This window comes from Protopterus annectens, chromosome 1.part0 (assembly GCF_019279795.1).
Source record: "Protopterus annectens isolate FY-2018-M chromosome 1.part0, PAN1.0, whole genome shotgun sequence".
Lineage (NCBI taxonomy): Eukaryota > Metazoa > Chordata > Ceratodontiformes > Protopteridae > Protopterus > Protopterus annectens.
In genome coordinates, this window is record NC_056725.1 from 225442901 (window position 1) to 225470281 (window position 27381).

Sequence of the window (27381 nt, forward strand, 5' to 3'; positions counted from 1 at the left end):
GAAAGTGAAGTCTAGGTGTTTTAAGACCATTTGAACTGACAGGGCCTATTATCAGGATATCATTTAGACAGGGAAAGATTTGGATTCCCCTTGTTCTGGCAAAAGCCATGACTGGTGCTAGGCACTTTGTGAACACTCTTGGGGCTGTAGAGAAACCAAATGGCAAAGCTCAGAACTGAGCATGCAGAACCCACTGAGAAGTGGAGGAACTTCTTGGACAGGAGATTGACGGGATGTGTAAAGTAGGCGTATGTCCAAGGATACAGTACAGTTTTGTACCTACCATAAATGTAGATGTCCGATAGATATGCAACTGCAGTCCTGACATATGGGATGTCCTGCCTCAGGAAGCCCTTCGGTCGGCCGGATTCCAACGTCTGGGTCCAGCGTCGGCTGATATCGCCTCCTCCCCATCAGAGCGGCTGGGGTATAAAAGCATCAGCTGACGCCATCTTCTTCAGTGCTTCTTGCCCCAGATGCCAGGTGCCCTCCAAGGAAGGCTACATTTAGAGGCTGGATAAAAAATTCCAGACATACACAACAGTAATAAACAGATACACCATAACAGATATCCCCAGCTAATTTGAAAAGGGGAGTGGACCCAAAAAGGAGAATTTACAGAGGGGTAGGAGGGAGGGAAAACTGACTGCAGTTGCATATCTATCGGACATCTACATTTATGGTAGGTACAAAACTGTACTATGCCCTTCAAGAATGCAACTGCAGTCCTGACATATGGGTTGAATACCATAGCCAAGCTGGGGGTGGTAGGACTAAGCAAGGGATGGTGTAGCAAGAAGGCCCTGCAGGACTGCGGAAGCAAAGCCTGGTCGGGATCTGGAGTATGGCAGGTTGTAGCGTTTGGTAAATGTATGCACGGAGCTCCATGTAGCAGCTTCTAGAATATCTTTTGTAGCCATTCCTCTTAGAAAGGCTGTGGATGTGGCCATAGCTCTGGTGGAGTGTGGTCTAATATTAGCTGGCACACTTTCCATGGAAAGAGTAACAGAATCTGATGCAGTGTCCAATCCATTTTGAGATAGTTTGCTTGGTGACTGCCTTTCCTTGTGCCCCAGCAGCATAGGCTACAAACAGTTGGTCAGACTTCCTGGTAGACGTTGTTCTGTCCAAGTAGTAGCGTAGTTGTCTGTGAATGTCTAAAGTATGCAACAGCTTTTCCCCTTTGTTTTGAGGGTTAGGAAAGAAACTAGGCAGGTGAATTGCTTGGTTTAGAGACACTCTGGATATCACCTTAGGCATAAATGAAGGATTGGTCCTAAGAGAAACTCTATCCTGATGAAAGATGAGAAAAGGAGGAACTGCCATGAGGGCCTGCATCTCCGAGACTTCTTGCTGAGGTGACTGCCAACAGGAAAACCGTTTTTCAAGAGAGAAATTGCATTTCTGAAGATGCTGCTGGTTCAAAAGGAGGAAGAGTTTATTTTTCCAAGACGTAATTGAGGTCCCATGCAGGAATTGGTTGTTTCCTTGGAGGTTTGATATTCTTTATACCCCTTAGAAACTGTCTTAGCAAGGGATGCGAAAACACAGGTGGATCACAGTTGTAATGTGCTGAGATAGCTGAAGCGTGGATTTTTATGGAAGAGTACGAGAGGCCACTGTGAAACATTTCTGCCAAGTATTCTAATATCGGAGGTATGTTCATCAGTGATGCATCCTGGCCCTTGACATTCCAGATGATGAATCTCTTCCATTTGGCCGAATAGGTTTTTCTGGTGGAAGGTCTGCGTGCCCCCAGCAAAATTTCCTGAACTATTTTGGAGAGGGAGTCATGGGTCCCAGTCATGGAACTCTCCAAGCTGTCAGCTTTAAGGTTTGCAGGTTCTGATGAGCAGTCTTGTAATTGTGTTGTCAGGAGCCGAGGCCATTGAGGCAAGGGCCACGGTTTGGTGCGAGTTATGCTCAGTAGCAGTGGATACCAGTGTTTCCTTGGCCAGTCTGGAGCTATCAAGATTCCTCTTGGTTGTTCTGCCTTGATCTTCAGTAACACCTTGGTGAGTAAAGGTAGAGTAGGGAATGCATAAATTTAGGGCATTCCAGCTGAAGGAAACAGCATCTGTTCTCCAGGCTAGAGGATGGTGTATCCTTGTGCAGAACCTTTACAGGTGATTGAGATGAGATGCAAAGAGGTCTATGTCTGGTTTTCCCCATGCAGTTATTTGTGAGAAAATGCGTGGGTGTAGCATCCATTCGTGTGGATCCAAAAAATTTCTGCTCAATCTGTCTGCCAGAACATTGTCCTTGCCCAGAACAAACTGGGATTGCAAGTAGATGTTCAGTTTCAGGGACTTTTCCCAAAGAGTCATTGTTAGTCTGCAGAGGGGGTAGGAATGAGTGCCCCCTTGTTTATGTACCACATGACAGTGGTGTTGTCTGTCCTTATTAGCAGATGACCTTGCTGGAGATTTTCCAAATGCTTCTATTGCATGTATCACTGCCAACATCTTTGATTTATGTGCTGATGCATTTCCCTGGGGGACCATTGCCCTTGAATGCATCTGCCGTCCCATGTGCGCCTCCCCATCCATGGTCTGAGGCGTCTGTTGTAATAGTTTGACTTGTTGGAGCTTTGTTGAAAGGCATGCCTTCGTTTAAGTGACTTGCTTGCGCCCACCACAAAAATTCACTTTGCAGGCATGGTATGAGTGGTATTAGGTCTTCTAGGTCGTGGCTGTGTTGAGACCACAAGCTTTTTAGGTACCATTGCAGTTCTCATGTGTAGTCTTGCCAGAGGGATTCGAAGAATGCAAGATGCCATGAACCCCAGGGCCTGCAGGGTCTTCGTTGTGGTCAGGTGGGTTAGTTTTGCAAGGCTTTTGAAGTAATCTGTTAAATGCTCTTGTTTTTCCTCTGTGAGGCAAGCCATTTGTAGCTGTGTGTCCAGCCTTGCTCCTAGAAAAATAATCTCTTGGGATGGCAGTAATCTTGATTTTTGAATGTTGACTGTATCCCAAAGCCTGCAGCAATTCTATGACATAATCCAAGTGTTTTATCAAGGTTTGTTTGCTGTCTGCTTGTATGAGGCAGTCGTCCAGGTAAGGGTATATTTGAATCCCTGGAGTCTGCAATGTGCCACTACTGATGCCAGGCATTTCGTGAATACTCTGGGTGCAGTAGATAAGCCAAACGGCAATGCTGTGAATTGATAGTGCTCTGTTCCTGCAAGAAATCCGAGGCATCTTCTGCAACTGTGTCTGATAGGGACATGCAGGTATGCCTCCTTGAGGTCCAGAGTAACCAGCCAAGACCCCTTGCCCAGCATGGGAAGAAGTTGCTGTAACATCAGCATTTTGAATTTTGGCAGCATGAGGAAAGTATTTAGAACGGACAAGTCCAAAATAGGCCTCCATTGCTTTTCTTTTCTTGGAACAAGGAACAGTCTTGAGTAAAATCCCTGGCCTTGTTCCTGAGGAGGAACCTTCTCTATTGCTTTTATTTGTAACAGCTTTGAGATTGTCCCGTTGGTAAGGTATGGAAGTGGAACCTGTAACCTGTCTATTATGTCCAGAATCCAATTGTCCTTTGTTATAATGTGCCAGTTTTTTGAGAATAGAGATAATTTTCCGCCTAGAGGTGATTCTCTTTGAGCCTTGGTAGGCGGAGTGAAAGGCAAGTCATTGTGATTGTCCCTGTGGTGCAGGTGAACTACCTGTGCCACTTCTCTGATTTTGTGGTTGCCATTGGCGGCCCCTGTAGGAGCCTCGGTATTGCCCTCTACCTCATGCACGCCTGTTCTTTCCCCTTTGAAACTTGTCAGAGTCTGGAAAGGACCAATTCTTTGAAGGCCAATTCTTGCTGAATCTGGGTGGCTGAACCTGGAGGAAATCCTTTACTGTCTGTACTGATTTTGCCTTCTCCTCAATAGACTTAAACACATCCTGAGCATTAGCACCAAAAAGCTATGTTTATCCAGAGGTGCGTCCAGGAGCTTCACTTTAACATGATCTGGCAGTGGCTGCTCTTTTAACCAAGCATGTCTACGGATAACAGCCTCTGTCATAGCTGCCCTACATGAAGCCTCCAATGCATCATAACCACACTGAAGAAAATGGTTGCTAACCTGCTGAGTATTATGAACCAAATCCTGCAATGCCTTTCTATCTATAGGCTCAGGAGAGGCTAGCTTTTTCTGCAAATCCAGTAAAAAATCCTGGTACTGAAACATATGAAAAAGGCAGTTAAGTGACCTCATGGCAAGGGTGGAAGAGGTATAAACTTTTTTACCCCATCTCTCCAGGGACCTTGCTTCCCTGTCAGCTGGCAGTAGGTTTTTGGCTGAGGAGGTAGCCACTCCTTTGGGGCCCTGTGAAATAGTTTCTAGATCCACAGAGTGGGCCTTAAAGGAGATGCTTGTGAGTGTCAGGTACCCTGTAATATCTGTCTGGCTTGACAGGAGCAGGAGGGAGAGAATCAGGGGAAGCACTGGAGTCCGAGAATACATCATCCAGGATATCCTAAACTGGAGGGATAGCTAAAGGTCTGTGCTGGGGTAACTTAAGGAAGGTACGAAGCCTTTTCCTAGAATCAGAAAATTCCTGACCCTGCCACTTAATGTTCCCTCATGGAGTGGAGGACTTCACTGAAAGAAAAATCCTCCGGAGGGGAGGCAGAGGGAATTGATTCCTCAGCATCAGAGTCCTCATAGGCCTGGAAGGATTATTCTTGGGTATCTGAATGCTCTGAATCCCCCAGAGGCTTCATCTGAAGAGAGGTTGTCTGCCTGCTCAGTTCTAGGCCTTTTTTCTGCAGGCGGCTGAGAACCTCTCTGTCTGGGTGGGGCTGAGACCCCCTGATAAGAGATTAGATCTGCAGCCAGAAACATGATCTGTCTATCAGAAGGGGCCTGTGAAGTAGGTTTAGGATGGGCCTTGGCCTGGCTGGCGGCCTTAGCACGTGCAAAGGCCTTGATGGACATGGAAACAGGAGGCCCTAGCTGCCCCAAGTGCAGGGGTAACTTTGTCCACAGGAATGGTGTCGGGTAGATCGAGAACTTCGGTTTCTGGTGGAAAATCAACAACTGGCACCGGTGTAGTCTGAGACCGAAGAACATGTTAACGTGGTGTAGTCAGCCTGCAGTGCTTGAATTATCGCTTCCGAAGGGACCGAAGCACTCAGAGGGCTTAGGCATTATATCGGTGGAAGACATGGGCCGAGGGGGTCGGTCCCAGTACTTTCGTTTGGTAGTTTGTGCTGTCTGTTCCGACGGCATGATGTAAGCGTAGGATTCACCAAAAATGTCTTCGGCAAATTTTGCCCGGTGCCTGAGTGCGCTTATTAAAGCAAGCACAGGCAGCACAGGCCGAGACGTCGTGGTCTGGGCCCAGGCAAGGGAGGCAGTAAGAATGGAAGTCCTTATGAGGTATTTGTTTACCACAAGACAAACAATTATTAGCTTTCTCAATTTGTTCCATCGGCTGAGGCAAGAAAAAATGTTCCCCAATGGGGTACTTAGCTTTTAGATGACTTCGGTAACTAATAACACAGGAGCTGACCGACCGGCACTTGCGAACTGCTTCTGCTTCGGGCACCGCGCGGCAAGAAAGACTGAAGATGGCATCGGCTGATGCTTTTATACCCCAGACGCTCTGACGTCGGGGAGGAGGCGACATCAGCCGACGCCAGACCCAGACTTTGGAATCCGGCCGACCGAAGGCCTGCCTGAGGCAGGACAACCCATATATGTCAGGACTGCAGTTGCATTCTTGAAGGGCATCTGTATGCAAGAGAGATGTAATCCGATAACCATTTTGATAAGGTGGTTTTACCACTGAAGCACCTTTCTTTGAATCTGAAAACGAAATGAAACAAAGACCTGGCTCTGATTTTCTAAAGTCCTTGGACCTGTGTAAATAGAATCAAGGCTGCCTGTGGACATCAAGCTTGTGCAACATGTGTTCCATCTTCATATATTTAGGGAAACTGGTAATTCTATAGTCTAAGATTGGTCTCTGAACAAAGCAAGTAAAAATGGATTTGTCCAAAGTGAAACCCATCATGAAAAATCAAATATGGGGGGGGGTTTAAGGGACAAAGCCTGTAACTCTGAAACCCTCAGGAGCAGAAGTAATACCTACTAGAAATCTGTTTTTTCATGACATACTTCAGGTCACATGAGGCTGGTTCAAATGGGGGTAGGATGATCCATGAAACAACAAAACGTAGATTCCATGGCATAATTGGAAATTTAATAGGTGATCTCAAATGAACAGTACCCTTGAGAAAGGCTTTACAGAGTCTGACAGACCCCTGATCAAAGATGAAAGTTAGAAATTGCTGCCAATTGAACCCCAATGGCCACTGCAGCTGCCCCTCATTGAAAAGTTTAGTCAAAAACTAAAATGGATGAAACTGAAGTCAGATACGTGTCAATATTGTTTTGAAACACCCACATCAAAAACCTTCTCCCTTTTACCAAGGTAAAACTTCCTGGTAGATGGTTTATGAGAGGATGTTAGAATATGTTGAGCTGCAGCTCAGATTCTGAAACCTGGCTGCATTTGGAATTGGAGCAGCCAAGCTGTCAATTTGGGGAAGTGCGGGATGAAGAGCCCCTGATGAATCGAGATCTGGAACTAGGTCCAGGATCCAAGGTTCTTCCAATAGACTAGGCTGGAGAAAGGGGAACCAAATTTGACGAAGCCAGTATGTGGATTTAGAATGATGCTCTTCCCAGAGCCTTTGCTTTCTGTAAAACTTTGGGCATCAGTAGAAAGGGTGGAAAGGCATAAAGGAGACCTGGGGGCCAATTGTGTACAAGCACATCCCTTGGAGAATCTCCCATGGGGGGGTGGGTTAGGGCAAAATAGCTGCTGCATTTGTTAGTTGGAGTTGCAGAGAGATCATAGTAAGGCTGGCTCCATCTGCAGAAAGTACAGTTTTGTACCTACCATAAATGTAGATGTTCGAGGATCCACATTGCTGCAGTCATAACCTGTGGGTAGTCCGCTGTCCTCGGTCGGCCAGAATACCAAAGAGTTAGGCTGGCGATGGGCGCCCGAAACTGACGTCAGTACGTAGTAGTACTAAAGCGCATGACCGACGCCATATCCTCAGTCTCTTGCCCCAGATGTCAGAAGGCCTTAAAAAAGAAAGGCCAGAGCCAAAATAGTAAATACCCAACAACCACCAGTGAGAAAATTATCCCAAAGGAATAACAGCAACCCCAAACTACAGAGGGGAAGGAGGGAGGGAAAATAGGACTGCAGCAATGTGGATCCTCGAACATCTACATTTACGGTAGGTACAAAACTGTACTATGTTCTTAGTCTCACATTGCTGCAGTCATAACCTGTGGGTAGAATTCCAAAGCAAAGGAAAAGGGAGGCTGGCAAACTAAAGCATTAGGAGCTGCTAACATGCCCTGTAAGACTGCAGTGGCAAACCCAGCCCTAGACTTGGAATAAAGAGGGAGATGGTAATGCTTAGTAAAAGTGTGAACTGAACTCCAAGTAGCTGCCTCCAAAATATCCTTAGTAGCTACCCCCCTCAAAAAGGCAGTAGATGTGGCAGTAGCCCTAGTGGAATGAGGTCTGATCCCAGCGGGAACATCCTTCCCATGATAATAACAAAAAGCAATACATTGACCAATCCACTTAGAAATAGTCTGCTTTGAAACAGCTTTCCCTTGTGAACCCAAAGCAAAGGAAACAAATAACGGTTGAGTCTGTCTGAACTCTCTAGTTCTGCTCAAATAATAACGCAGCTGCCTGTGGATATCCAAAGAATGCAAGACTTTTTCCCCCCTATTTTGAGGATCAGCATAAAAAGTAGGCAAATGGATAGACTGGTTCAAGGCCACATTGGAAATCACTTTTGGCATGAAAGTAGGGTTAGTACGCAAAGAAACTCTATCCTTATGGAAAATCAGAAAGGGTTCAACAGCCATGAGAGCCTGCAATTCAGATATCCTCCTAGCAGAAGTAATGGCCAACAAAAACGCAGTCTTCCAAGACAAAAACTTCAATTCAGATGTAGCTGCAGGTTCAAAAGGAGGTAAGGTAAGCTTCAACACAATATTGAGATCCCAGGAAGGAGTAGGAGCTCTACATGGGGGTCTTATATTTTTTGCCCCTCTAAGAAATTGCTTAAACAAAGGGTGAGAAAATAAAGGAGAGTCACAATCCTAGTGAGCAGAAATGGCTGCAGCATGAACCTTCACAGAGGAAAAAAAGACAAACCCTTGCCTAGTAATTCAGTAAGATACTGTAGTGTAAAACTCAAATTAGGCACAGAGACATCAAAGCCCTTAGTTGTGCTCCAAAGAAAAAATCTCCTCCATTTATCAGCATAAACTTTTCTAGTGCTGGGCCGCCTGGCTTCCAATATGACATCTAATACCTGTTGAGGAAGCTGAGACACCACAGGCTCTAAAACAGAATACGCCAGGCTGTTAGATGCAGGGACTGCACCCTGACACTGAGTAAATGATTGCTTGACTGGGAAAACAAGTGAGGAAGCTGTGGCAAAGGCCAAGGAGGCTCCTGAATTAAACTCCTCAGCAGAGGATACCAGTGCTGACGTGGCCAATCTGGTGCTATTAGAATCATGCAAGGCTTGTCCCGCCTGACTTTCAAGAGTACCTTGGGAAGGAGAGGCAGAGGAGGGAAAGCAGACGTGAAGGTTGTTCCAACTGAAAGATAGAGCATCCACTTTCCAAGCTTTTGGGTGAACATCTTTGTGCAAAATTTCGGTAGTTGGAAATTTAGAGAAGCGAACAGATCTATGTCTGGAGTTCCCCAAGCCACTGTCAACTGTTGGAATACCTGAGGATCCAATTTCCACTCGTGGAGATCCACAATTTGTCTGCTCAATACATCTGCTAGGGAGTTCTCTGCTCCTGGCAGAAACCGTGCTTGAAGAGTGATGTGCAAACTCAGAGCAGTCTCCCACAATATCATTGCTGGTCTGCAAAGAGGGTAAGAATGGGTTCCCCCCTGCTTGATGTACCACATGACTGTTGTGTTGTCTGTTCGAATCAACACCTGTCCTGGTTGAAGGCCCTTGAAAGCCATCAGGGCAAACTGGACTACTAACATCTCTTTCATGTTTATATGCAAATGCTGTAGTCTGGGAGGCCACATGTCTTGAATCCATTTCCCATTGAAGTGTGCTCCCCAAGCCAAGTCTGAGGCATCCGTCGTTATGATCTGACTCGCCTCTGGTCAGGTCAGAGCACCCCTTGTTTAGGTGACATTCCTGCGCCCACCACAAGAATTCCTTCTGGATGCAAGGTATTATCTGAATGACAGTGTCCAAATCGTGGCAGTGTTGAGTCCATACACTTTTGAGATACCATTGTAGCTTCCTCATATGCAGTTTGGCATTGGGAAGTACTAGAATGCAAGATGCCATGAACCCCAAGGCTTGAAGGACTGTCCTTGCAGTCAGCCTGGACAGTACTGATAGTTGCTGGAAGTATAGGTGAAGAGTTCTTTCTTTGTCCGGGGTCAGAAAGGCCATCTGAGAAGCTGTATTCAGTCTCACACCCAGAAAGCACATGTCCTGAGAGGGTACTAGACTGGACTTTATTTCGTTCACAGAATACCCCAGGCACCTTAAAACTGCCATTACATACTGTAGATATTGAAGTAACTTGTCTTTGTCTTGAGCCAGAATCAGGCAATCGTCCAGATAAGGATAAATTTGTATTCCCCTCTGTCTGAAGAAAGCTATTACAGGAGCCAGAACTTGTGAACACCCTGGGCGCAGTAGATAAACCAAAGGGCAATGCAGAGAACTGATAGAGAAGTACCAGCCCGAAATCGCAGGAATCTCCTGCAGCTGGGCCTGATAGGAATGTGAAGATAGGCCTCAGATCCAGAGTTACCATCCAGTGATCTTTGCCTAGCATAGGCAGAAGTTGTTGCAATGTTAACATCTTGAACTTTGGAATGTCTAGGTAGGTATTGAGAATGGACAAATCCAGAATTAGCCTCCAAGTGTTTCCCTTCTTTGCACTAGGAATAGACAGGAATAAAACCCTAGGCCTACTTCTGACGGAGGTACCACCTGGATTGCTCCCATCTGTAAAAGTAAAGAAATCTGTTCCTGAGCCTCCAGCCTTTGCTGAGGAGGTACATCTGGCATGCCTTTGAAAGGAGGAAAAGTGTGAAAATAAAACTTGTTACCTTGATTTATTATTTCCACCACCCATTTGTCCTGGGTGACCAAATGCCAGTTTTGTTTGAAAAGTGCCAACTTTCCTCCTAGAGGAGCTGCCAGAAAAGAAGGATCTGGCAGCTGAAAATACAGGTCATTGGGTTTGTTTATGAAAAGGCTGACCCCTGCCCTCACCAGAAGACTGTGCAGGAGAACTCCAAGTCCTAGGCCTGAAAGAACCCTGAGCGTGAGCCCTGCCACGTCTAGACCTGCCCTTAGACTGAAAATCCGAAGGGTAGGACCATCCTCTAGCAGGCCAATTCCTGCTAAACTTAGGGGGCTGCACTTGCAAATAATCCTTAACCGTCTGCATAGACTTGGCTTTATCTTCCATCTTTTTCAAAACTGACTCCACAGGGGAACCAAAAAGAACTTCAGATTGAAGAGGAGCATCCAAAATCCGAGCTTTAACATGCTCTGACAAATTTTGATCCTTAAGCCAGGCATGTCTACGAACTGAACCAGTAGCAGCCACCCTGGATGAAGCCTGAAGAGCATCGAAGCCACACTACAAGGAATGTTTACCAACTTGATCTGAGGCATGAACCAACTCCTGCAATTACTTAAACTCAAGCCCTCAGATAAAGCATCCACCTTAGATTTCAATTGACCCAACAAAAAATTCTGATACTTCAGCATATGAAACTGGCAAGTTAAAGCCCTTATAGCTAACGTAGAAGATGTGTACACTTTTTCCCCCCACCTATCCAATGCTCTAGAATCTTTATCCAAAGGAACTGGATTCTTAACCACAGAAGCCCCGACACCCTTCGGCCCTTGACTAATAGTTTCAGGGTCAGCTCTAGGACTCTTATACAAATATTTATGTGCCTCTGAAACTCTGTAATACCTGTCTGGCTTGGCAGGGGGTAAAGAATCATGATTAAGTGAAGCTTCAGAAAAAACATCCTGAACAACATCCAAGACAGGGGAATAGCCAAAGGCCTATGTTGTGGCAAAAACAAAAATTCCCTAAGCCTTTTTCGAGAATCTGAAAAATCCTGACCTTCCCACTTGAAATGTTCCCTCATGGAATGTAAAGTTTCAGAAAAGGAAAAATCCTCTGGAGGAGAAGCAGGACAGGAATCCTCTGCATCCGAATCTGAATAGGGAGTGAAATCCTGAATATCCTCAGCTGAGGACTCAGTAGTCTGAAGAATGCTCCATTCCCTCTAAATCTGTCTCCACCCTAGGACTCTTCTCTGGAGGGGGTATAGAACCCCTGATCAAAGTAATCAAATCCTCTGCCATTTTCAACATATGTTTTTTAGGAACAGAACCTGAAGAACTAGGGCTATGGCTAGTACCAGAAAGACCAGGTTTAGCTTTAGCATGGCCTTTAGTCACTGAGGTAGAAGACCTAATAACCTTTTGTAAAGATGGAACTACAGACACCAGAGAAGCACCCTCGGCCTGGCCTAACTCCTGAGAGGCCAACTCCTGTAAAAGTAAAGGTTCCCCTTGGGATTCAGCCGAGACTTCGGCTGGATCCACAGATTCAACCGTAGGTTCCATAGAACCGGCGTCCGCAACGGACTCATCCGGTTTAGACCTTAAAGATTTATCTTTTCGCTTTTTAGCGGTAGCGGGCGTCGGAGGATCCGACGGCATGTTGTAGTTACACTGCTTACCGAAAACAAGCCTGGCAGTCTAATCTTCGTTTAATGGTGCGCTTATTAAATCTAGCGCAAAAGCGACACCCGACTACATCGTGTTCAGGCCCCAAGCAAGAGTCCCTATGAGGTATCTGTTTCCCACAAGAAATACAATTATTAACTTTTTCTGACATCCGGATTAACTGAGGCAAGAAAAGACAAAAAGTTTCCCCAACGGGGTACTTAGCCCAACTTGGTCTTCGGTCTGAAACTCGATAATTGAAAATTTCAGAATGCCAAACAGCACTTGCAAACGCTGCTTCTGCTTCGGACCACGCAGCAAGAAAGACTGAGGATATGGCATCGGTCATGCGCTTTAGTACTACTACGTACTGACGTCAGTTTCGGGCGCCCATGACAGACGCCAGCCTAACTCTTTGGTATTCGGGCCGACCAAGGACAGCGGACTACCCGCAGGTCATGACTGCAGCAATGTGAGACGAAGAACATAATCCTGTTACTTTCTTCAGGGACCACTCGTGATGCAATAAGAATTGCTCTGCTCAGTTTGTCTGCTATCACTTTTGACCTTCCAGGGATATGCATTGCTAGCAAAGTGCTGGTTGCAAATTCCCACTGCCATACTCTGGGCCTCGCGACATAGGGGACGAGATCTGGTTCCTCGTTTATGTACCAGACCACTGACATGTCAGTCTGAATTGCAATAGTCCTTAGAGGAAGAGAGTCTTGAAAGGACTGCAATGTTAGAAGTACCGCTCTCACCTCTAGGACATTGACATGCAGGTGAGCCTCATGTTCCTTCCATGTGTCTTTGGTTGTTCTTCCCTAATAATGCCCCACCCCCATCAGGGAGGCATCTGTGGCAATAGGAGTGGGTAGAACAAAGGGGTGACGTATTGTTACTTGAGATGTCAGCTACCAAAGGTCCTCCTTGCACGAGAGTTTATTACAATTTGATGTGACATTGGAAGTTCTTGAAAGGACCATTGCGTGAAAAGGAGCCATTGCAGTACACGCATAGGCATTCAACCTAAAGGAATCGCAATGATTGCTGCCGCCATTGTCCCCAACATTTGACCACCACTGAAGCTGGGCCTTATTTTGAGAGAAAGTTCAGGACCTGTTTTCGTACAACACAAACCATTTCTGGTGGAAGTTTTAAGGTCATGGTAATGGTATCTAGATCTGCTCCTATAAAAACAGTGTTTTGATGGCGACAAGGCAAATTTTTCTGAATTTATGGTAATCGCCAACTAACTCCAGAGGTTCAAAGTTGTGTTCCTTGCTTGTACGAGTTGATGCCTGGTGGTGGCAGCGAGGAGCCAGTTGTCTATGTATGGAAACTGCCTGTAATCCTAAACATCTTAGGTGAGCTGTGACTACTGTGACTTCTACCAGGACGCTGACTGAAACCTTCGCAGATTGTACAGTCACAAATGTGGTGCACTCAAGCAGATCACAACTGTCAGTTTAGCATTTTCCTGTCGCACTCATGGTTTAAAACCTGAAGTTTTTGGTTTATCTGCCAACATCCTGAATAAAAATGAGGTTAGGCAGAAGAAAAGGAAAGAAAAAAATTTAAATCACACCATGGGAAACTACCAGCAATGGTAGATGGTGTTTATCCTTACAGTTAGGTAATCTCTCCAGCAGACAAGACCAGGAAAAAGGTTTTAGAAGTTGAAGGTAAAGGAATATTTTACTTGGCTGTGAGGAACTGGTTGACACGTCTTAGCAGTAAAAGCAGTAAATGAGATCTGGAGTCAATGTAGACAGGGGCATGAGTAGACCAGTAACTTGAAAATTTTGGCTGGCGCAAGCTATAATGGCTAGATCAGTTTCAAGGATCGGAACCATACATAAAAGAGTAAAGAATGGATGAAAACTGACAAAAGGTTTTCTACTTTTAAAATGAAAGAAGTGTGCTCCCATTTAGAAAGTACAGTTAAGTGTCATGACAGTATTAAAACAAGCTTTGCCAGGAAAGTACACAAGTAATTTAAAAATGTGGAAGGTCTTCCCCAAAAGTAACATCTCTGCCCAGCAAACAGCACAAGCAGACCAACCCTTGAAAGCCTACAGAGGCATGCTCTTGTGTAGAAGGCCAAGCCTCTGAAAGGCTTTGCTTTCAAACCTGCGTTTTTAGGCAGCACAGCTTAGCTGCCAAACTGGGGAGCATGGAAGGTGCACTGAAGCTTTGGAAGCCAGCTATTACAACCTTGGCAGGATACAACCCATATAGCTTAAGCAACTGTGCCAGTGACCAATATAATGATCAGTGCTAGTGAATAAGGCATCAGGGACACTGTTCTGTACAGGTAAGAGGCATGGTGGTGTCATCCATTTAACTGCTTGGATTGTGGGGGGACTGAATGGGGAGAGGGTGACAATGGAATGCACTGGATGCTAATGGCGATTACCATAAAAGCAGCAGAAAAACACTAGTTACAGCTTGCAGTAATCAGAATGATTCAAAAGACAAGCAAATTAGGTATTCTCAATGCAGCTTCTCTGAACTGCTGGGTTCCATAATAATGTAAAAAGGCCCTTTTGTCACAAGTTACAATACTCACAGGAGGGCCAGTTTCTGAATCCTAGCTGTAGTGTGCTGCTCAGCAAGATGTACTTCTAATACTGGCCCACTTACTTGCAAGAGAACTTGTAAAGATTGAGAAAGGCCTAGGCCTCAGACAAAATAACTGGGAGAAGGATCAAACAAAATCTCAAGTCAAACACTTGGGCAACAAATGCCTAAAAAAATATTAAAGCGATTTAAATATTCAGAAGACTGGAGTCATTTTCACTCGCACTTAATTCAGGAAAAACTAGACAAAGGTGGTAAAGAACAGTGCACTGCAGAATATTGGCACAGGTGGCAGCCTGGCAGAGTTTTGCCTACAACAGGAAATACCTGCACACAGCCTATTGGTTACGAATTTGAGAAAAAAGCAATAGCCCTCCATAACTCCTAGTCAGAGTTAGACTCCGTGAATAGCCAAGGAGTTTACTATGCAGGTATGGAACAAAGTAGATAGCCAAGCCCCCCCCCCCCCAAGCTTTAGCCAGACAAGGACAGAGGGACAGTTTAGTCAGCAGATGTACCATATTTGGTCACTGGACGAAAACCCATATAAACACATTTGTAAAGATTCTCTTAAGGGTGTCTTCTGTGAGGAATCAAGCTGGAGAACTTCTTGCTGTGAGGCAATGCTACTCAGTGCCACCAATAAGTAAAATGATAAAAATATCATACAGACTCAACATAGGAGTTGAAAAAGGCCAAAATAATTCTCAATGGCAGAAAAGTGGATCGCAAAACAATAGAAGTGACATCTTCACTAAAGAACTTAAGATGGCACTGGTTATGCTCCATTACTGTCCGACTTCATGTCTTGCGGAGGTTTCCTGCTCTACAGATATAGTCTGAAGACTTGGCACAAAGCAAGGCACAGGAAAACACAACCACTTCAATGAAATTAATTCACAAGTAGCTCTGTGGTATTCTACAACAAAATGTCCACACCATTTACTTTGTGTTAAAATACTTAACGTGGAGTGGATTTCACAATCTGTTAGTCTCACCCACACAACACCTACTAAAATAAGCCACATAGGCTGCTCCCCTTGCAAATTAATGAGTTAAGAATTATTAATTCCTGCAGAGCTACAAGATTTTATCCAGTATCTTGGTATTGTGATCCAATAGCTGAAGTTGTTCTATAGCCAAGAAATAATGTTTCAGCATTAAGAATCTTGAAAATTTGGTTTACAGTATGATGGAAGGGATTTGGAGGAGAGTTCCAATCACAATCATGAAAAATAATTTTAGGGTATGTGCTACTCTCCAGCTATCCCAGGGACGGAGGGCAGCACAAGGACTTCCCTTATGAGCCTTTACCACATGTATTTAATATAGAATCCCAGACAGCCCAGTTAGGCAAAGAATGCAAGTCGCTACCAAATAAAATCCTTCAGCAGCAGGACAAAGTCAGCATAATGTCAAAGTGACTGAAGATAAATTGTTCTGGGTTTTCTTTTGAATCCACATGCTTTTAATCTTTCATATTTACTGGTTTAAATGCTTATACTGAAATATACATTTTTGTTTTCTAACCCAACATTACAGTACCTTGTCTAAACACAATCCTATAATGGCTCATTACAGCCCAAACATGCAGTAAGACATAATCCATACTCCTTGCTTACACAGAAAGCTGAACTTTAATTAGGGCATTCCAGTTGATAATGGCCAAAGCACAACTAGTGTCAAAATATTTCAGCTGAAAATTTAGTCTACTCACCAGAAACTGAAATTCTACAAAACAAAGCCTAGCTTTTCATAACAAATTTATAGGACAGCACTTACTTATCTTTAACGCATTTTGAAATTAGCTTTGCCAAGTCTCCACCTTCGCAATATTCCATCACAATGTACAAAGTTGTATTTGTCCGATCAATAATGCGATCATAGTAACGAACAATATTCGGATGCCTGAGTTCACGAAGCAAGTTTACTTCTGAAACCAGCATTTGCTTCTGCACTTCTGACATGGTACCATAGGCCATTTCCTTCCAGACTAGGATCTAAGAGGAGAAAAAAATTACACATTAATACAGCAGCACAGACTACTAAAGCACCCTCAATACAGTTAGAACTACCTCTACAGAGACGGGCAGAATGTACAAACAGCTCAGCGCCCCCTAATAGCTCGTCAGAGCAACCTCCCCTTTGGTTCACCCTAGATGCAAAGTACAGTTTTGTACCTACCATAAATGTAGATGTCCGATAGATATGCAACTGCAGTCATAACATATGGGTTGTCCTGCCTCAGGCAGCCCTCGGTCGGCCGGATTCTAAAGTCTGGGTCCGATGTCGGCTGATGTCGCATTTCTCTCAGACGTCAGAGCGGCTGGAGTATATAAGCATCAGCCGATGCCATTTTCTTCAGTGTTTCTTGCCCCAGGTGCCCTCCAAGGAAGGCTGTAATCAAATTGGAAGACAAACAGGATTCCAGACAAAGTAAGCAATAAACAGATACACCATAACAGATATCCCCAGCTAAGAGAAACAGGGATAGGAGTGGACCCAAGGCATAGAGGGGTATGGAGGGAGGGAAAATCCGACTGCAGTTGCATATCTATCGGACATCTACATTTATGGTAGGTACAAAACTGTACTATGTCCTTCAAGAATGCAACTGCAGTCATAACATATGGGTTGAATACCATAGCTTAGCTGGGGGAGGAGGAATGCTCTAGGAAAGAGATGGTGTGGCAATCAAACCCTGCAGGACTGCCGAAGCAAAGCCTGCTCTGGATCTGGAGTATAAAGGGAGATTGTAGTGTTTGGAGAATGTATGCATGGAGCTCCATGTAACAGCTTCTAGAATGTCTTTTGTAGGCACCCCTCTTAAGAATGCTGTAGAGGTGGCTGTAGCTCTGGAGGAGTGTGGTCTGACATTGGCTGGAACATTCTTCCCATGGAAGGAACAAAATCTGATGCAATGTCCAATCCATTTTGAAATAGTCTGTTTGGAAATTGCCTTTCCTTGTACTCCAGGGGCGTAAGCTACAAAAAGTTGATCAGACTTCCTACTGGTCTTGGTTCTGTCCAGGTAGTAGCGAAGTTGTCGGTGAATGTCCAAGGTATGCAACAGTCTTTCCCCTTTGTTCTCAGGATTGGGGAAGAAAGCAGGCAGATGAATAGCTTGATTTAAAGAAACCCTAGATACCACCTTTGGCATAAAAGTAGGGTTGGTTCTTAAGGAGACCCTGTCTCTGTGAAAGATTATGAACGGCGGTATTGCCATTAGGGCCTGTAGTTCCGAAACCCTTCTTGCTGAGGTAATTGCCAACAGGAAAGCTGTCTTCCATGAGAGAAATTGTAAGTCCACTGAAGCTGCTGGCTCAAACGGAGGTAGAGTCAGTTTTTCTAGGACAAAGTTGAGGTCCCAAGCTGGCACTGGAGCCTTTCTTGGTGGCTTAATGTTCTTGATTCCCCCTGAGGAATTGCCTTAGCAAAGGATGTGAAAACACAGGCGGATCAGTGTTCTATCTAGCTGAAATAGCTGAAGCATGTATCTTTATGGAAGAATATGAGAGTCCATTCTGAAGCATATCTGCCAAATATTCCAGGATGAGTGGGATGTTCAATAATGATGCATCATGTCCCTTGCTGATATTCCAAATGCTGAATCTCTTCCATTTTGCCAAGTAAACCTTTCTGGTGGATGGTCTTCGAGCTTCTGTTAATATCCGCTGAACTTCCTTGGAGAGAGATAGATTGAGGTTATTCATGGGATCTCCCAGGCTGTTAGCTGCAGTGTCTGAAGGTTTGGATGCACTGTTTTGAAGTTGTGCAGAGTCAAAAGTAGGGGCCATTGGGGGAGGGCCCACTTCTTGTTGTGACATATGCTCCGTAGTAGTGGGTACCAGTGTTGTCTTGGCCAGTCTGGAGCTATTAGGATCCCCTTGGGTCTCTGCTTTGATCTTTAGTAATACTGTGGTCAGTGGCAGAGGTGGGAATGCATAGATTTTTAGCAAGTTCCAGTTGAATGAAAGAGCATCTATTTTCGAAGCTTGTGGATGGTATGTCCTTGAACAGAATTTTTGTAGATGGTTGAGGTGAGAGGCAAATAGGTCTACTTCTGGCCTGCTCCATGTCGAGGTGAGTTGTGTGAAGATCTTCGGGTGTAACCTCCACTCGTGTGGATCTATGAAATTCCTGCTTAGGCTGTCCGCCAGCACATTGTCTTTGCCTGGAACAAACTGGGATTGTAACTGTATGTTTAGGCTCAGTGATTTTTTCCCAAAGATTCATTGTCAGTCTGCAAAGGGGGTAGGAATGGGTGCCCACTTGCTTGTTTATATACCACATCACAGTGGTGTTGTCTGTCCGTATCAGTAAATGGCCTTGCTGAAGTTGTTGTCGAAAGGCCTCGATGGCATGCATTACTTCCAGCATTTCCTTTTGGTTTATATGCAGATGTGTTTCCTTTGGAGACCATTGTCCTTGTATACATCTGCCTTCCATGTGTGCCCCCCATCCAAGGTCTGAGGCATCTGTGGTCATGGTCTGTGTTATCTGAGGCTTTTTGAATGACATACCTGTGTTTGCCTGGCTTACCGAGGCCCACCATAGGAATTCCTTTTGTAGGCATGGAATGAGCGGTATGGTTGTCTCTACGTTGTTGTGCTGAGACCATAGGCTTTTTCGGTACCATTGAAGCTTTCTCATGTGTAGTCTTGCTAATGGAACCAGGAGAATGCAGGATGCCATGTAACCCAGGGCCTGTAGGAATCTCCTTGCAGTCATCTGGGTGAGTTTTGCCAAACCCTTGAAATAATGAGTTAACTTCTCTTGCTTGTCTTCTGTCAGGTAAGCCATTTTGAGAGGCCGTGTCTAGATTGGCTCCTAAGAAGGTTATTTGCTGGGATGGTTGAAGTCTTGACTTTTGGAAGTTGACTGTGTATCCCAGAGCCTGAAGTAATTGTATGACATAGTTCAAGTTTTTTTGTCAACATCAATTTGTCGTCAGCTTGTATGAGGAAGTGGTCCAGGTACAGGTAAATTTGGATCCCCTGGAGCCTGCAATGAGCAATTACTGAAGCCAGATTTTGTGAATACTCTGGGCGCAGTAGATAAGCCAAATGGCAATGCTGAGAATTGATAATGCTCTGGCCCTGCAAGAAATCTGAGGTATCATCTGCAGCTGTGTCTGATAGGGACATGCAGGTATGCCTCCTTGAGGTCCAGAGTAATCAGCCAAGACCCCTTGCCCAGCATGGGAAGGAGTTGCTGTAGAGTCAGCATTTTGAACTTTGGTACTATGAGAAAAGTGTTTAATGCGGACAAATCCAGTATTGGTCTCCATTGAGTTTCTTTTCTTGGAACAAGGAACAGTCTTGAGTAAAACCCCTGGCCTTGTTCTTGTTGTGGTACTCTTTCTATTGCTTTTATCTGAGCAAGCAGAGAAATTTGCTTGATGACCTCTGCCCTCTGGTTTTGTGGTAGGTTTGGCATGCCTTGTTTTCTTGGTAAGGTATGAAAATGGAACCTGTAACCTTGGTCTATAATGTCCAAAATCCATTTGTCTTGTCAATCTGTGCCAATTGTCTGAAAACAGAGATAATTTTCCGCCCAAGGGAGCTTCTATTTGCTCCTTGGTCGGGCGAGAGGAAAGTCATTGAGATTGTGCCTGTGGGGCAGGGGAGACCCCTGTGTCACTTCTTTGGTTTGCTGGCTGCCATTGTCGTCCCCTGTAAGGACCTCTGTATTGTCCTCTTCCTCGGCCGCGCCAGTTTTTACCCCTTTGAAATTTTTCAGGATTAGGAAAGGACCAGTTTTTTTGAAGGCCAATTCCTGCTGAATCTGGGGGGCTGAACCTGGAGGAAATCTGACAGTCTGAACTGATTTTGCTTTTTCCTCGATTGACTTTAACACATCTTTAGCATTAGCACCAAAAAGCTTGTTCTTTTCCAAGGGTGCATCCAGAAGTTTTGCCTTAACATGATCTGGTAGAGGTTGTTCTTTTAACCATGCATGTCTACAAATGACTGCCCCCGTCATAGCTGCCCTACATGAAGCTTCCAATGCATCATATCCACACTGCAGAAAGCGATTGCTGACTTGCTGAGAATTATGTACAGCTTCCTGCAAAGACTTCCTGTTTAAAGGATCAGGAGAGGCCAATGTTTTCTGTAAATCATCTAAAAGGTAATCCTGGTATTGTAACACATGAAAGAGGCAATTCAAAGCTCTCATAGATAAAGTAGTGGAGGTGTAGACCTTTTTCCCCCATCTCTCTAATTACCTAGCTTCCCTGTTGGAAGGAAAGGGATTTTTAGAGGTGGAAGATGAAACACCTTTAGGTCCCTGATAAATAGTTTCTAAAACAGTATGGGCCCTGAATAAATGGGAATGTGTTTCTGGGACCCTGTAATATCTGTCTGGCTTGGCTGGAGCAGGAGGAAGAGAATCAGGGGTAACACTGGAGTCAGAATATAGATCATCCAAAACATCAAGCACAGGAGGAATAGCTAAGGGCCTGTGCTGGGGCTTAAGGAAGGTTCGAAGGCACTTTCTGGAATCAGAATATTCCTGGCCTTGCCACTTGAAATGTTCCCTCATGGTATGCAGAACTTCCCCAAAAGAAATCTCCTCAGGAGGGGAGGCAGAGGGGATGGAATCCTCTGCATCAGAGTCCTCATAGGTCTGGAAGAGCTCTTCCTGGCCATCGGAGTGGACAGAGTCCTCAGAATCTTCATCTGAAGGGATAGGGTCAGAGGGTTCAACCCGGGCCTCTTATCAGGAGGAGGCTGGGATCCTCTCTCAGGATGGGCCTGTGAACCTCTAATCATGGAAATTAAGTCTGCGGCCATAGACATGATTTGTGTCTCAGGAGTAGGCTGAGGTAAGGCTTTAGCTGTAAGGTGTTTGGTCTTGCTGCCTGCCTTAGCCTGAGTGTAGGCCTTAATAGACATGGCCATAGGAGGCCTGGCAGCTCCACGTGCAGGAGTGACCTTATCTACAGCAATGGTCTCGGGCATTTCCTTGGTTTCAGTATCCGGAGGAAAATCTATAACTGGCGGAGTGGTATCTGGTATCGGAGTCGGTATTGCGGTGTCTTCGGTTCGGAGCGGTGTAAACCATCTCAGGGGGAACCAGAGCACTCGTGGTAGGTTTTGGCGTGGAGTCTGTGGTAGACGCAGGCAGAGGAGGTCGGTCCCGGTCTTTTCGTTTCTTGGGAGTTTGCGATGTCGGAAGTTAGACGGCATTGTATAAGCAAATTTTTTGCCAAAAAAGTCTTCAGCGAACTCCGCCCGGCGCACTTATTGAAGTGAGCACAGGCGACACAGGCAGAGACGTCGTGGTCTGGGCCAAGGCAAGGAAGACTAAGAGTGGAAATCCTTATGAGGTATCTGTTTACCACAAGACAATTAACTTTTTCAGTAATTTCTGACATCGGCTGAGGCAAGAAAAGGTCCCCAACGGGGTACTTAGCTTTGATGACTTCGGATTCGAAGAATACAGGAGCTGACTGACCGGCACTTGCGAACTGCTTCCGCTTCGGGCACCGCGCGGCAAGAAAGACTGAAGAAAATGGCGTCGGCTGATGCTTATATACTCCAGCCGCTCTGACGGAGAGAAATGCGACATCAGCCGACGTCGGACCCAGACTTTGGAATCCGGCCGACCGAGGGCTGCTTGAGGCAGGACAACCCATAGGTTATGACTGCAGTTGCATTCTTGAAGGACATAGTTGGTTTCTGGTGTGAAGCTGACAAACTGCAAGCATATTAGCAGCTTAGGGTCACAATGGGCAAATGGCCTTGTGCCCTTAATTCAGGGCACTGCAGAATTTCTTAAATTTGATGTAGTTACAGAAACATTTGAGGGTGGATGCTGATTTTAGTTGTGTTCCATTATGATCTATATGTTAATTTGATTACAGGCCTCTACTCTATCATATAGCTTATGATGTGTTCCACAACAATTAGACATTCATATTTAGTGCTGAATACAACAGCTTGGATCATACCATTTCATAGACTGAACTGTTTTTCTTTGCTAACAGTTGGCGACCTCTCAGGGAAGAGCAGAGGAGGAAGTTAAACTGACTACAGGAAATTTGCCCAGGTTACCAGGAAAGCACAGTTGTGTACACTTACAATAAATGTAGATAGCGTATTCACTATAGTAATCCTGATGTGGGATTTCTTGCTGTGGAAGCCCTTGGCCAGCTGTAGTACCAGAGGAAAAAATCTCCCTTCAAGACTGGCAGACAACCCAACCTAATATCAGTTTAGGTATAAATGGAGCCAGCTGATGCCATGACAGTCTTGCCATCAGAGCCAGAAGCTTTGAATCCACGCTCCCCTGCCCAGGACAGTCCCCCCAAGGCCAAATTCTAAGCAGAACTGACCATTGCAGAGGCTCCATGGTGTAGACTGCACTGAAACCCTCAGAGTAGAGTGAAGCGCTTTGGACCAGACAGGGTAGAATTGGCTCACAGCTCTCCAGATTCAACTGAACCAAACAGCTCAGAGCAAGCCTTGGATCAGTTAAAAAGGATTCTCCGATTTGAAGCCAACAGGCCCAGACGACTGTGATCCAAGAGCTCCTAGACCTCTAAAGGAGTCAGAGGAGGAACTGACAGTGGAGTACTGGAAGTATGGATCTCCTGACCCAAATGGGTACCAGCCAGAAGAATCTCAATTTCTCAACCTCTTCACATCTTCCATAAGGCATCAGGAAGAGCAAGTGGACAAAAGTGGGAAGAACTCTAGGAAATTGGGTCCACTGAGGGGTTGGTATTTTGTTATGGGTAAAAATAAATTATCCTGTCTTTACATCGGATCAGAGGCATCCATTTAAGCTTTCCAGATCCAAAGACAGCTGATCAGAGGACTGTTTCTTCGTAAGTCTCTGATCCAAGGATGTAGTTGGATCCTTAGATTGGACCTTTTTTCAGATCAGAGGGAACAGATGGATCTGGAGACTACCTTTTTAAGGACTTTCAGTTGAAGTGCTTGGGGAGGTGGGAGATATTTTCCTTGATTTTTCTTTAGAAACTCAAAGTAAAGCCTTGCTAGAGGACAGAAGTAAACCCTTTATAGTATTAAATTTGTTCTTGCGTTCAGCCAGAGCACTTGAATTGGTTGAACGCATGACAAATTGAACAATTCTCCTGGAGATTAAGGGGTCAAATACAATATACAGCGTGCATGAGCATCAAAAAAGTTCCGACCACATTTTACACACTTATCTCCCCCAATCTTAAACTAGAATAGTAATCACAGTAACATTCAAAAAGACCAACTCGTCTAGACTTTAAAAAAAAAAAACACTTTTTTGGAAGGAAAGAAAAGCTACCTACAAAGGTAGTAAAGAGCTACAATAAGGACAGAAAAGAAAAAAGGGAGAAAAAACATTTCAGAGTAAGCTAGTACAAGAACTGACAAGTTAAAATACAACAGTAAGAAAAAAAAAATGTATGTACTCACCATAACATTCCATCAGAGTAGTTCTACTTAATTTGTCTTCAACCTGTGGGTACTGGATCCGTGCTGGCAAATTCACTAGCACCTGCTCCATGCTCCTCCCTTGCCCATAATTCACCTCCACTATCTTCCAACCCCCAGATAGAGTTTGCTGCCCTTATACTGATAGCACAACCTGAATACTTTATAACCTATAACTGCAGCCAACAGGCTGTTCACATAAGGTCAGGGGGAAAACAGGAGGAATGGTTGAAGAGAAATGAAGTAGAACTACTATTTATTTACATTTGTTGACCGGGCTAGTCTAGCTGGATACATATCCTTTTTCAGTAGAGGCCAGAGGAGAAAAGCTCCAACATGAGTAAATTAATACACTCAAAATATTCTAAAAATGACCAGTTTCACATTACAAAACAAGACATGAAAAGAAAAAAATAATAAATTGTGAACAATGTAACGTTTCATTAGAGTAGAAGTAAAAAATAAACAAGTCTTAATGCTTTAGTAGGGTTCATGCGAAGTCAATCAAAAACTAAAACATTAGAACATTAGGAAATTTTAGTGTTGTTCATAAGATATGGGAGGGTAATTGTTAAGGAAGCAAGAGAGAAGGAACAAGGGGAGGGGAGAGCAAAGTAGATTCAATCAGGCTTTGAGCAGGGGCAAAGCCAATGTATTTTAAGGTGGTCTCCAAGGTGTTTTTTTTTTAAAGATTAGAGAGGATGAGAGTGAGGTGAGCGTATTAGGAAGTTTGTTCCAGATTCTACTCAACACTGGAGAAGAGGGAATCGCCTGCTTTGTTATTAGAAGGGTTGCTGGCAATAAGAAGTTTATTAGCTGAGCGTAGTGTTCAAAGATTTTTATAAGGGGAGATCAGATTAGTAAGGATGGGAGTATTAGTAGGATGGTGCAGGATTTTTTGTGCAATCACAAGTTGATTGCATTGTAGTTCTAACCATCTGAGTTTAAGGTTGAGGCAGTGATGAGTTCTGTAGAGAGAGCCAGTGGCAAATCTGGTTATGTTATTGTAGCTAGTTTCAAGTTTGGTGAGATTATGCTTTGATAGATTGGTGTAAATGGCAGAAGCCTAGAATAGGGTGGAAGTAAACGAGTCTGGGCTATGGATTTCTTAGCTAGAGGTGTAAAGGATTCTATACAGGGAGCCTAATTTTTTATTAAGTGTTTATATTAACATGGGCATCCAAGCTGAGGTTATGGTCAATAGTCATGCCAAGTAGTTGAGCAGTAGGATCAGGGGAAATGCAGGTTCCATTGTCAGAGGTAATAGTGAAGTGGAACTGAGGAGATTTTATTGTGGGAGTAAAGAGTAGTTAGTAGCTTAGTTTTCTTGGGGTTAAGAAGGCAGCGTTGTGTGAACCATTTTTCAACTGTGTTAAATACATTTTGTGTAAGGGTGCGGAGAGAGGAAGAAGACTTGGCAGTACAGATGAGAGTAGAGTCATCAGCGTATTGTATACAGGTGGATTGTGGAAAAACAGTATGGAGATCATTAATAAAGATGGAGAAAAGAAGAGGGCCTAGGATAGAACCTTGAGGAACTCCAGTGCTCACTGGGAGGTGTGTGGATAGATTATTGTCCCAGAGTACTGCTTGTTGTCTATTTTCCAGATAAGATTTGAACCAAAGGATTGCTTGTGGGTCAAGAGATTGGGCTTTTAGCACATTGATAAGTAGGTTATGACTGACCACATCAAAGGCTTTGGAAAGGTCAATAAATAGAGCAGCTGAGAGACTGTTATGGTTACGATTCCTATTTATGCAATCAGTAAAAGTTAAAAGGGCAGTAGTGGTGCTATGAAAGGGCCTAAATCCATGTTGGCAGTTAACAAGCAAGTTGTTTTGGAAAAGGTGCTGGAGTAGCTGATGGTGAATACATTTTTCCATAATGTTGGAAAGTGGGGAGAGTAGAGCAATAGGACGGTAGTTGATTTCAGTACATTTACCTCCTTTGTGCAAAGGGATTATATGTGAGAATTTCCAAATAGAGGGGATGTAGGCTTCAGAGATGGATCTGTTTATCAGGATAGAAACAAGGTATGCTATGGCTTTGGCTGCAATTTGAAGGTATTCTGCTGGGAGGCAATCAGCAGAGGAGAGGGAGTGCAGGGTTTGAGTTTCTGAAGGAGTTTGCAGATAAAGGATATGGATATACAGGTTGCAAATGAAGGGAGGGAAAGGGACTGTTAGTGTATTGTGTAGGAGTAGGGGACATGGGAACTAGAGTTTGAGTTAAAGTTTGAATAGCTTCAATGAAGTCATTGTTAAAGGCATTAGCTATTTGCAGAGGATTACTACTAGGAATAGAGCAGGGGGAAGGAGTTGTGGCATGTCCTGGTTTGAGAAGTTTATTAATGCCAGACCAGAATTTTAGGATTATTAGTGTAAATGTTGCAGGTGGGAGTAGTACTTTTTTGTCTGAGATCCTATCCTTCTTGACAGCATTTCTTAGTTGCTTAAAGTACAGATGATCTACAGAGCTTTTAGAGGTTCACCATCTTGCCCATATTTTATTTCGTAGAAACATTTTTTCTTTGGTTTGTTTTGTAAGCCGGGGGCTATTTTTGTCCCGATTCTGGAGGAGCAGAAAGGAGCATGGTTATTTAGAATTTGAAGGAAAGTAGAATTAAAGAGATTGCTTCATTTAGATTAAGTAGTTTTAGAGATGACCAGTTACATGCATTTAGTTCATTAATAAAGTTATCCGCATGGAAATGTTTTTTAGAACGATAGGTGACAAAATTTGGGCTATATTTCTTTTGTTTAGTGATAAAGGTTAGAATGTGATCACTAGTCAGGGAGAGATCCTACCTTATAGGTATCTGGGTGACTATTTGTAAGGATCCAGTCAAGAGTAGTATGGAACGTTATGATGAGTACATAACTTATCTGAAGTAGTTTACTTCATTTGGTCTTCAACCTGTGGGACAGAGTCCCCAGCTACTAAATTCCTGGGTGGCCCTCATGGAAGGATATTCCAGAACACCGTGGAACCAAAGGAAGCTCTCCTAGAAGTCAAATCCAATTTGTAGTGAGAAATAAAGGTATGAGATGAGGACCAAGTAGCTGCAGAACAAATATCTAATGAGACTAGACCAAAAGGCTGCAGAAGTAGCCATGGACCTAGTGGAATGAGCTTTCATCTGACCCGGAGGATACACCTTTATCCTTAGACCTGAAGGATGCACAAGGAAATCCACCTAGCAACAGTGACCTTGGAGATGGGTTTACCCAAAAAGGGTTTAGAGGACAATTGATCGCATTTACAAAAGTTTTTGGTGCTGTGCAAATAAAATTGCAACTATGAACAAGTGGAGCTTGTATTCCATTTTGTTAGCAAAGTTTGGGAAGAAAACATGTAAATTAATGATCTGATGTTAACTTGATGCAATCTTAGTAAGAAAGGACAGATTGTTCAAAGCTTGCAGTTCTGAAACCCATTTAGCAGAGGTGATGGCTACCAGGAATGCCCTTTTCCAAGATAATAACTTAGGATCTGCGGTTGCAGCAGGTTCAAAATGCAGAACACCCAAAGCTTGAAGAACCATAGTAAAGTCCCATGGAG

General features: G+C 44.2%; 1 protein-coding gene across 1 annotated transcript in view; it reads right to left on the reverse strand.

The window, feature by feature from the left end:
- LOC122790561 (serine/threonine-protein kinase Nek2-like) overlaps positions 1-27381 on the reverse strand; it is a 1269183-nt gene that overhangs the window by 1046737 nt on the left and 195065 nt on the right. The window contains exon 2 of the mRNA XM_044058123.1: positions 16162-16379. Coding sequence (XP_043914058.1) covers positions 16162-16379 — 218 coding nt within the window. The remainder of the gene's footprint in view (positions 1-16161; positions 16380-27381) is intronic.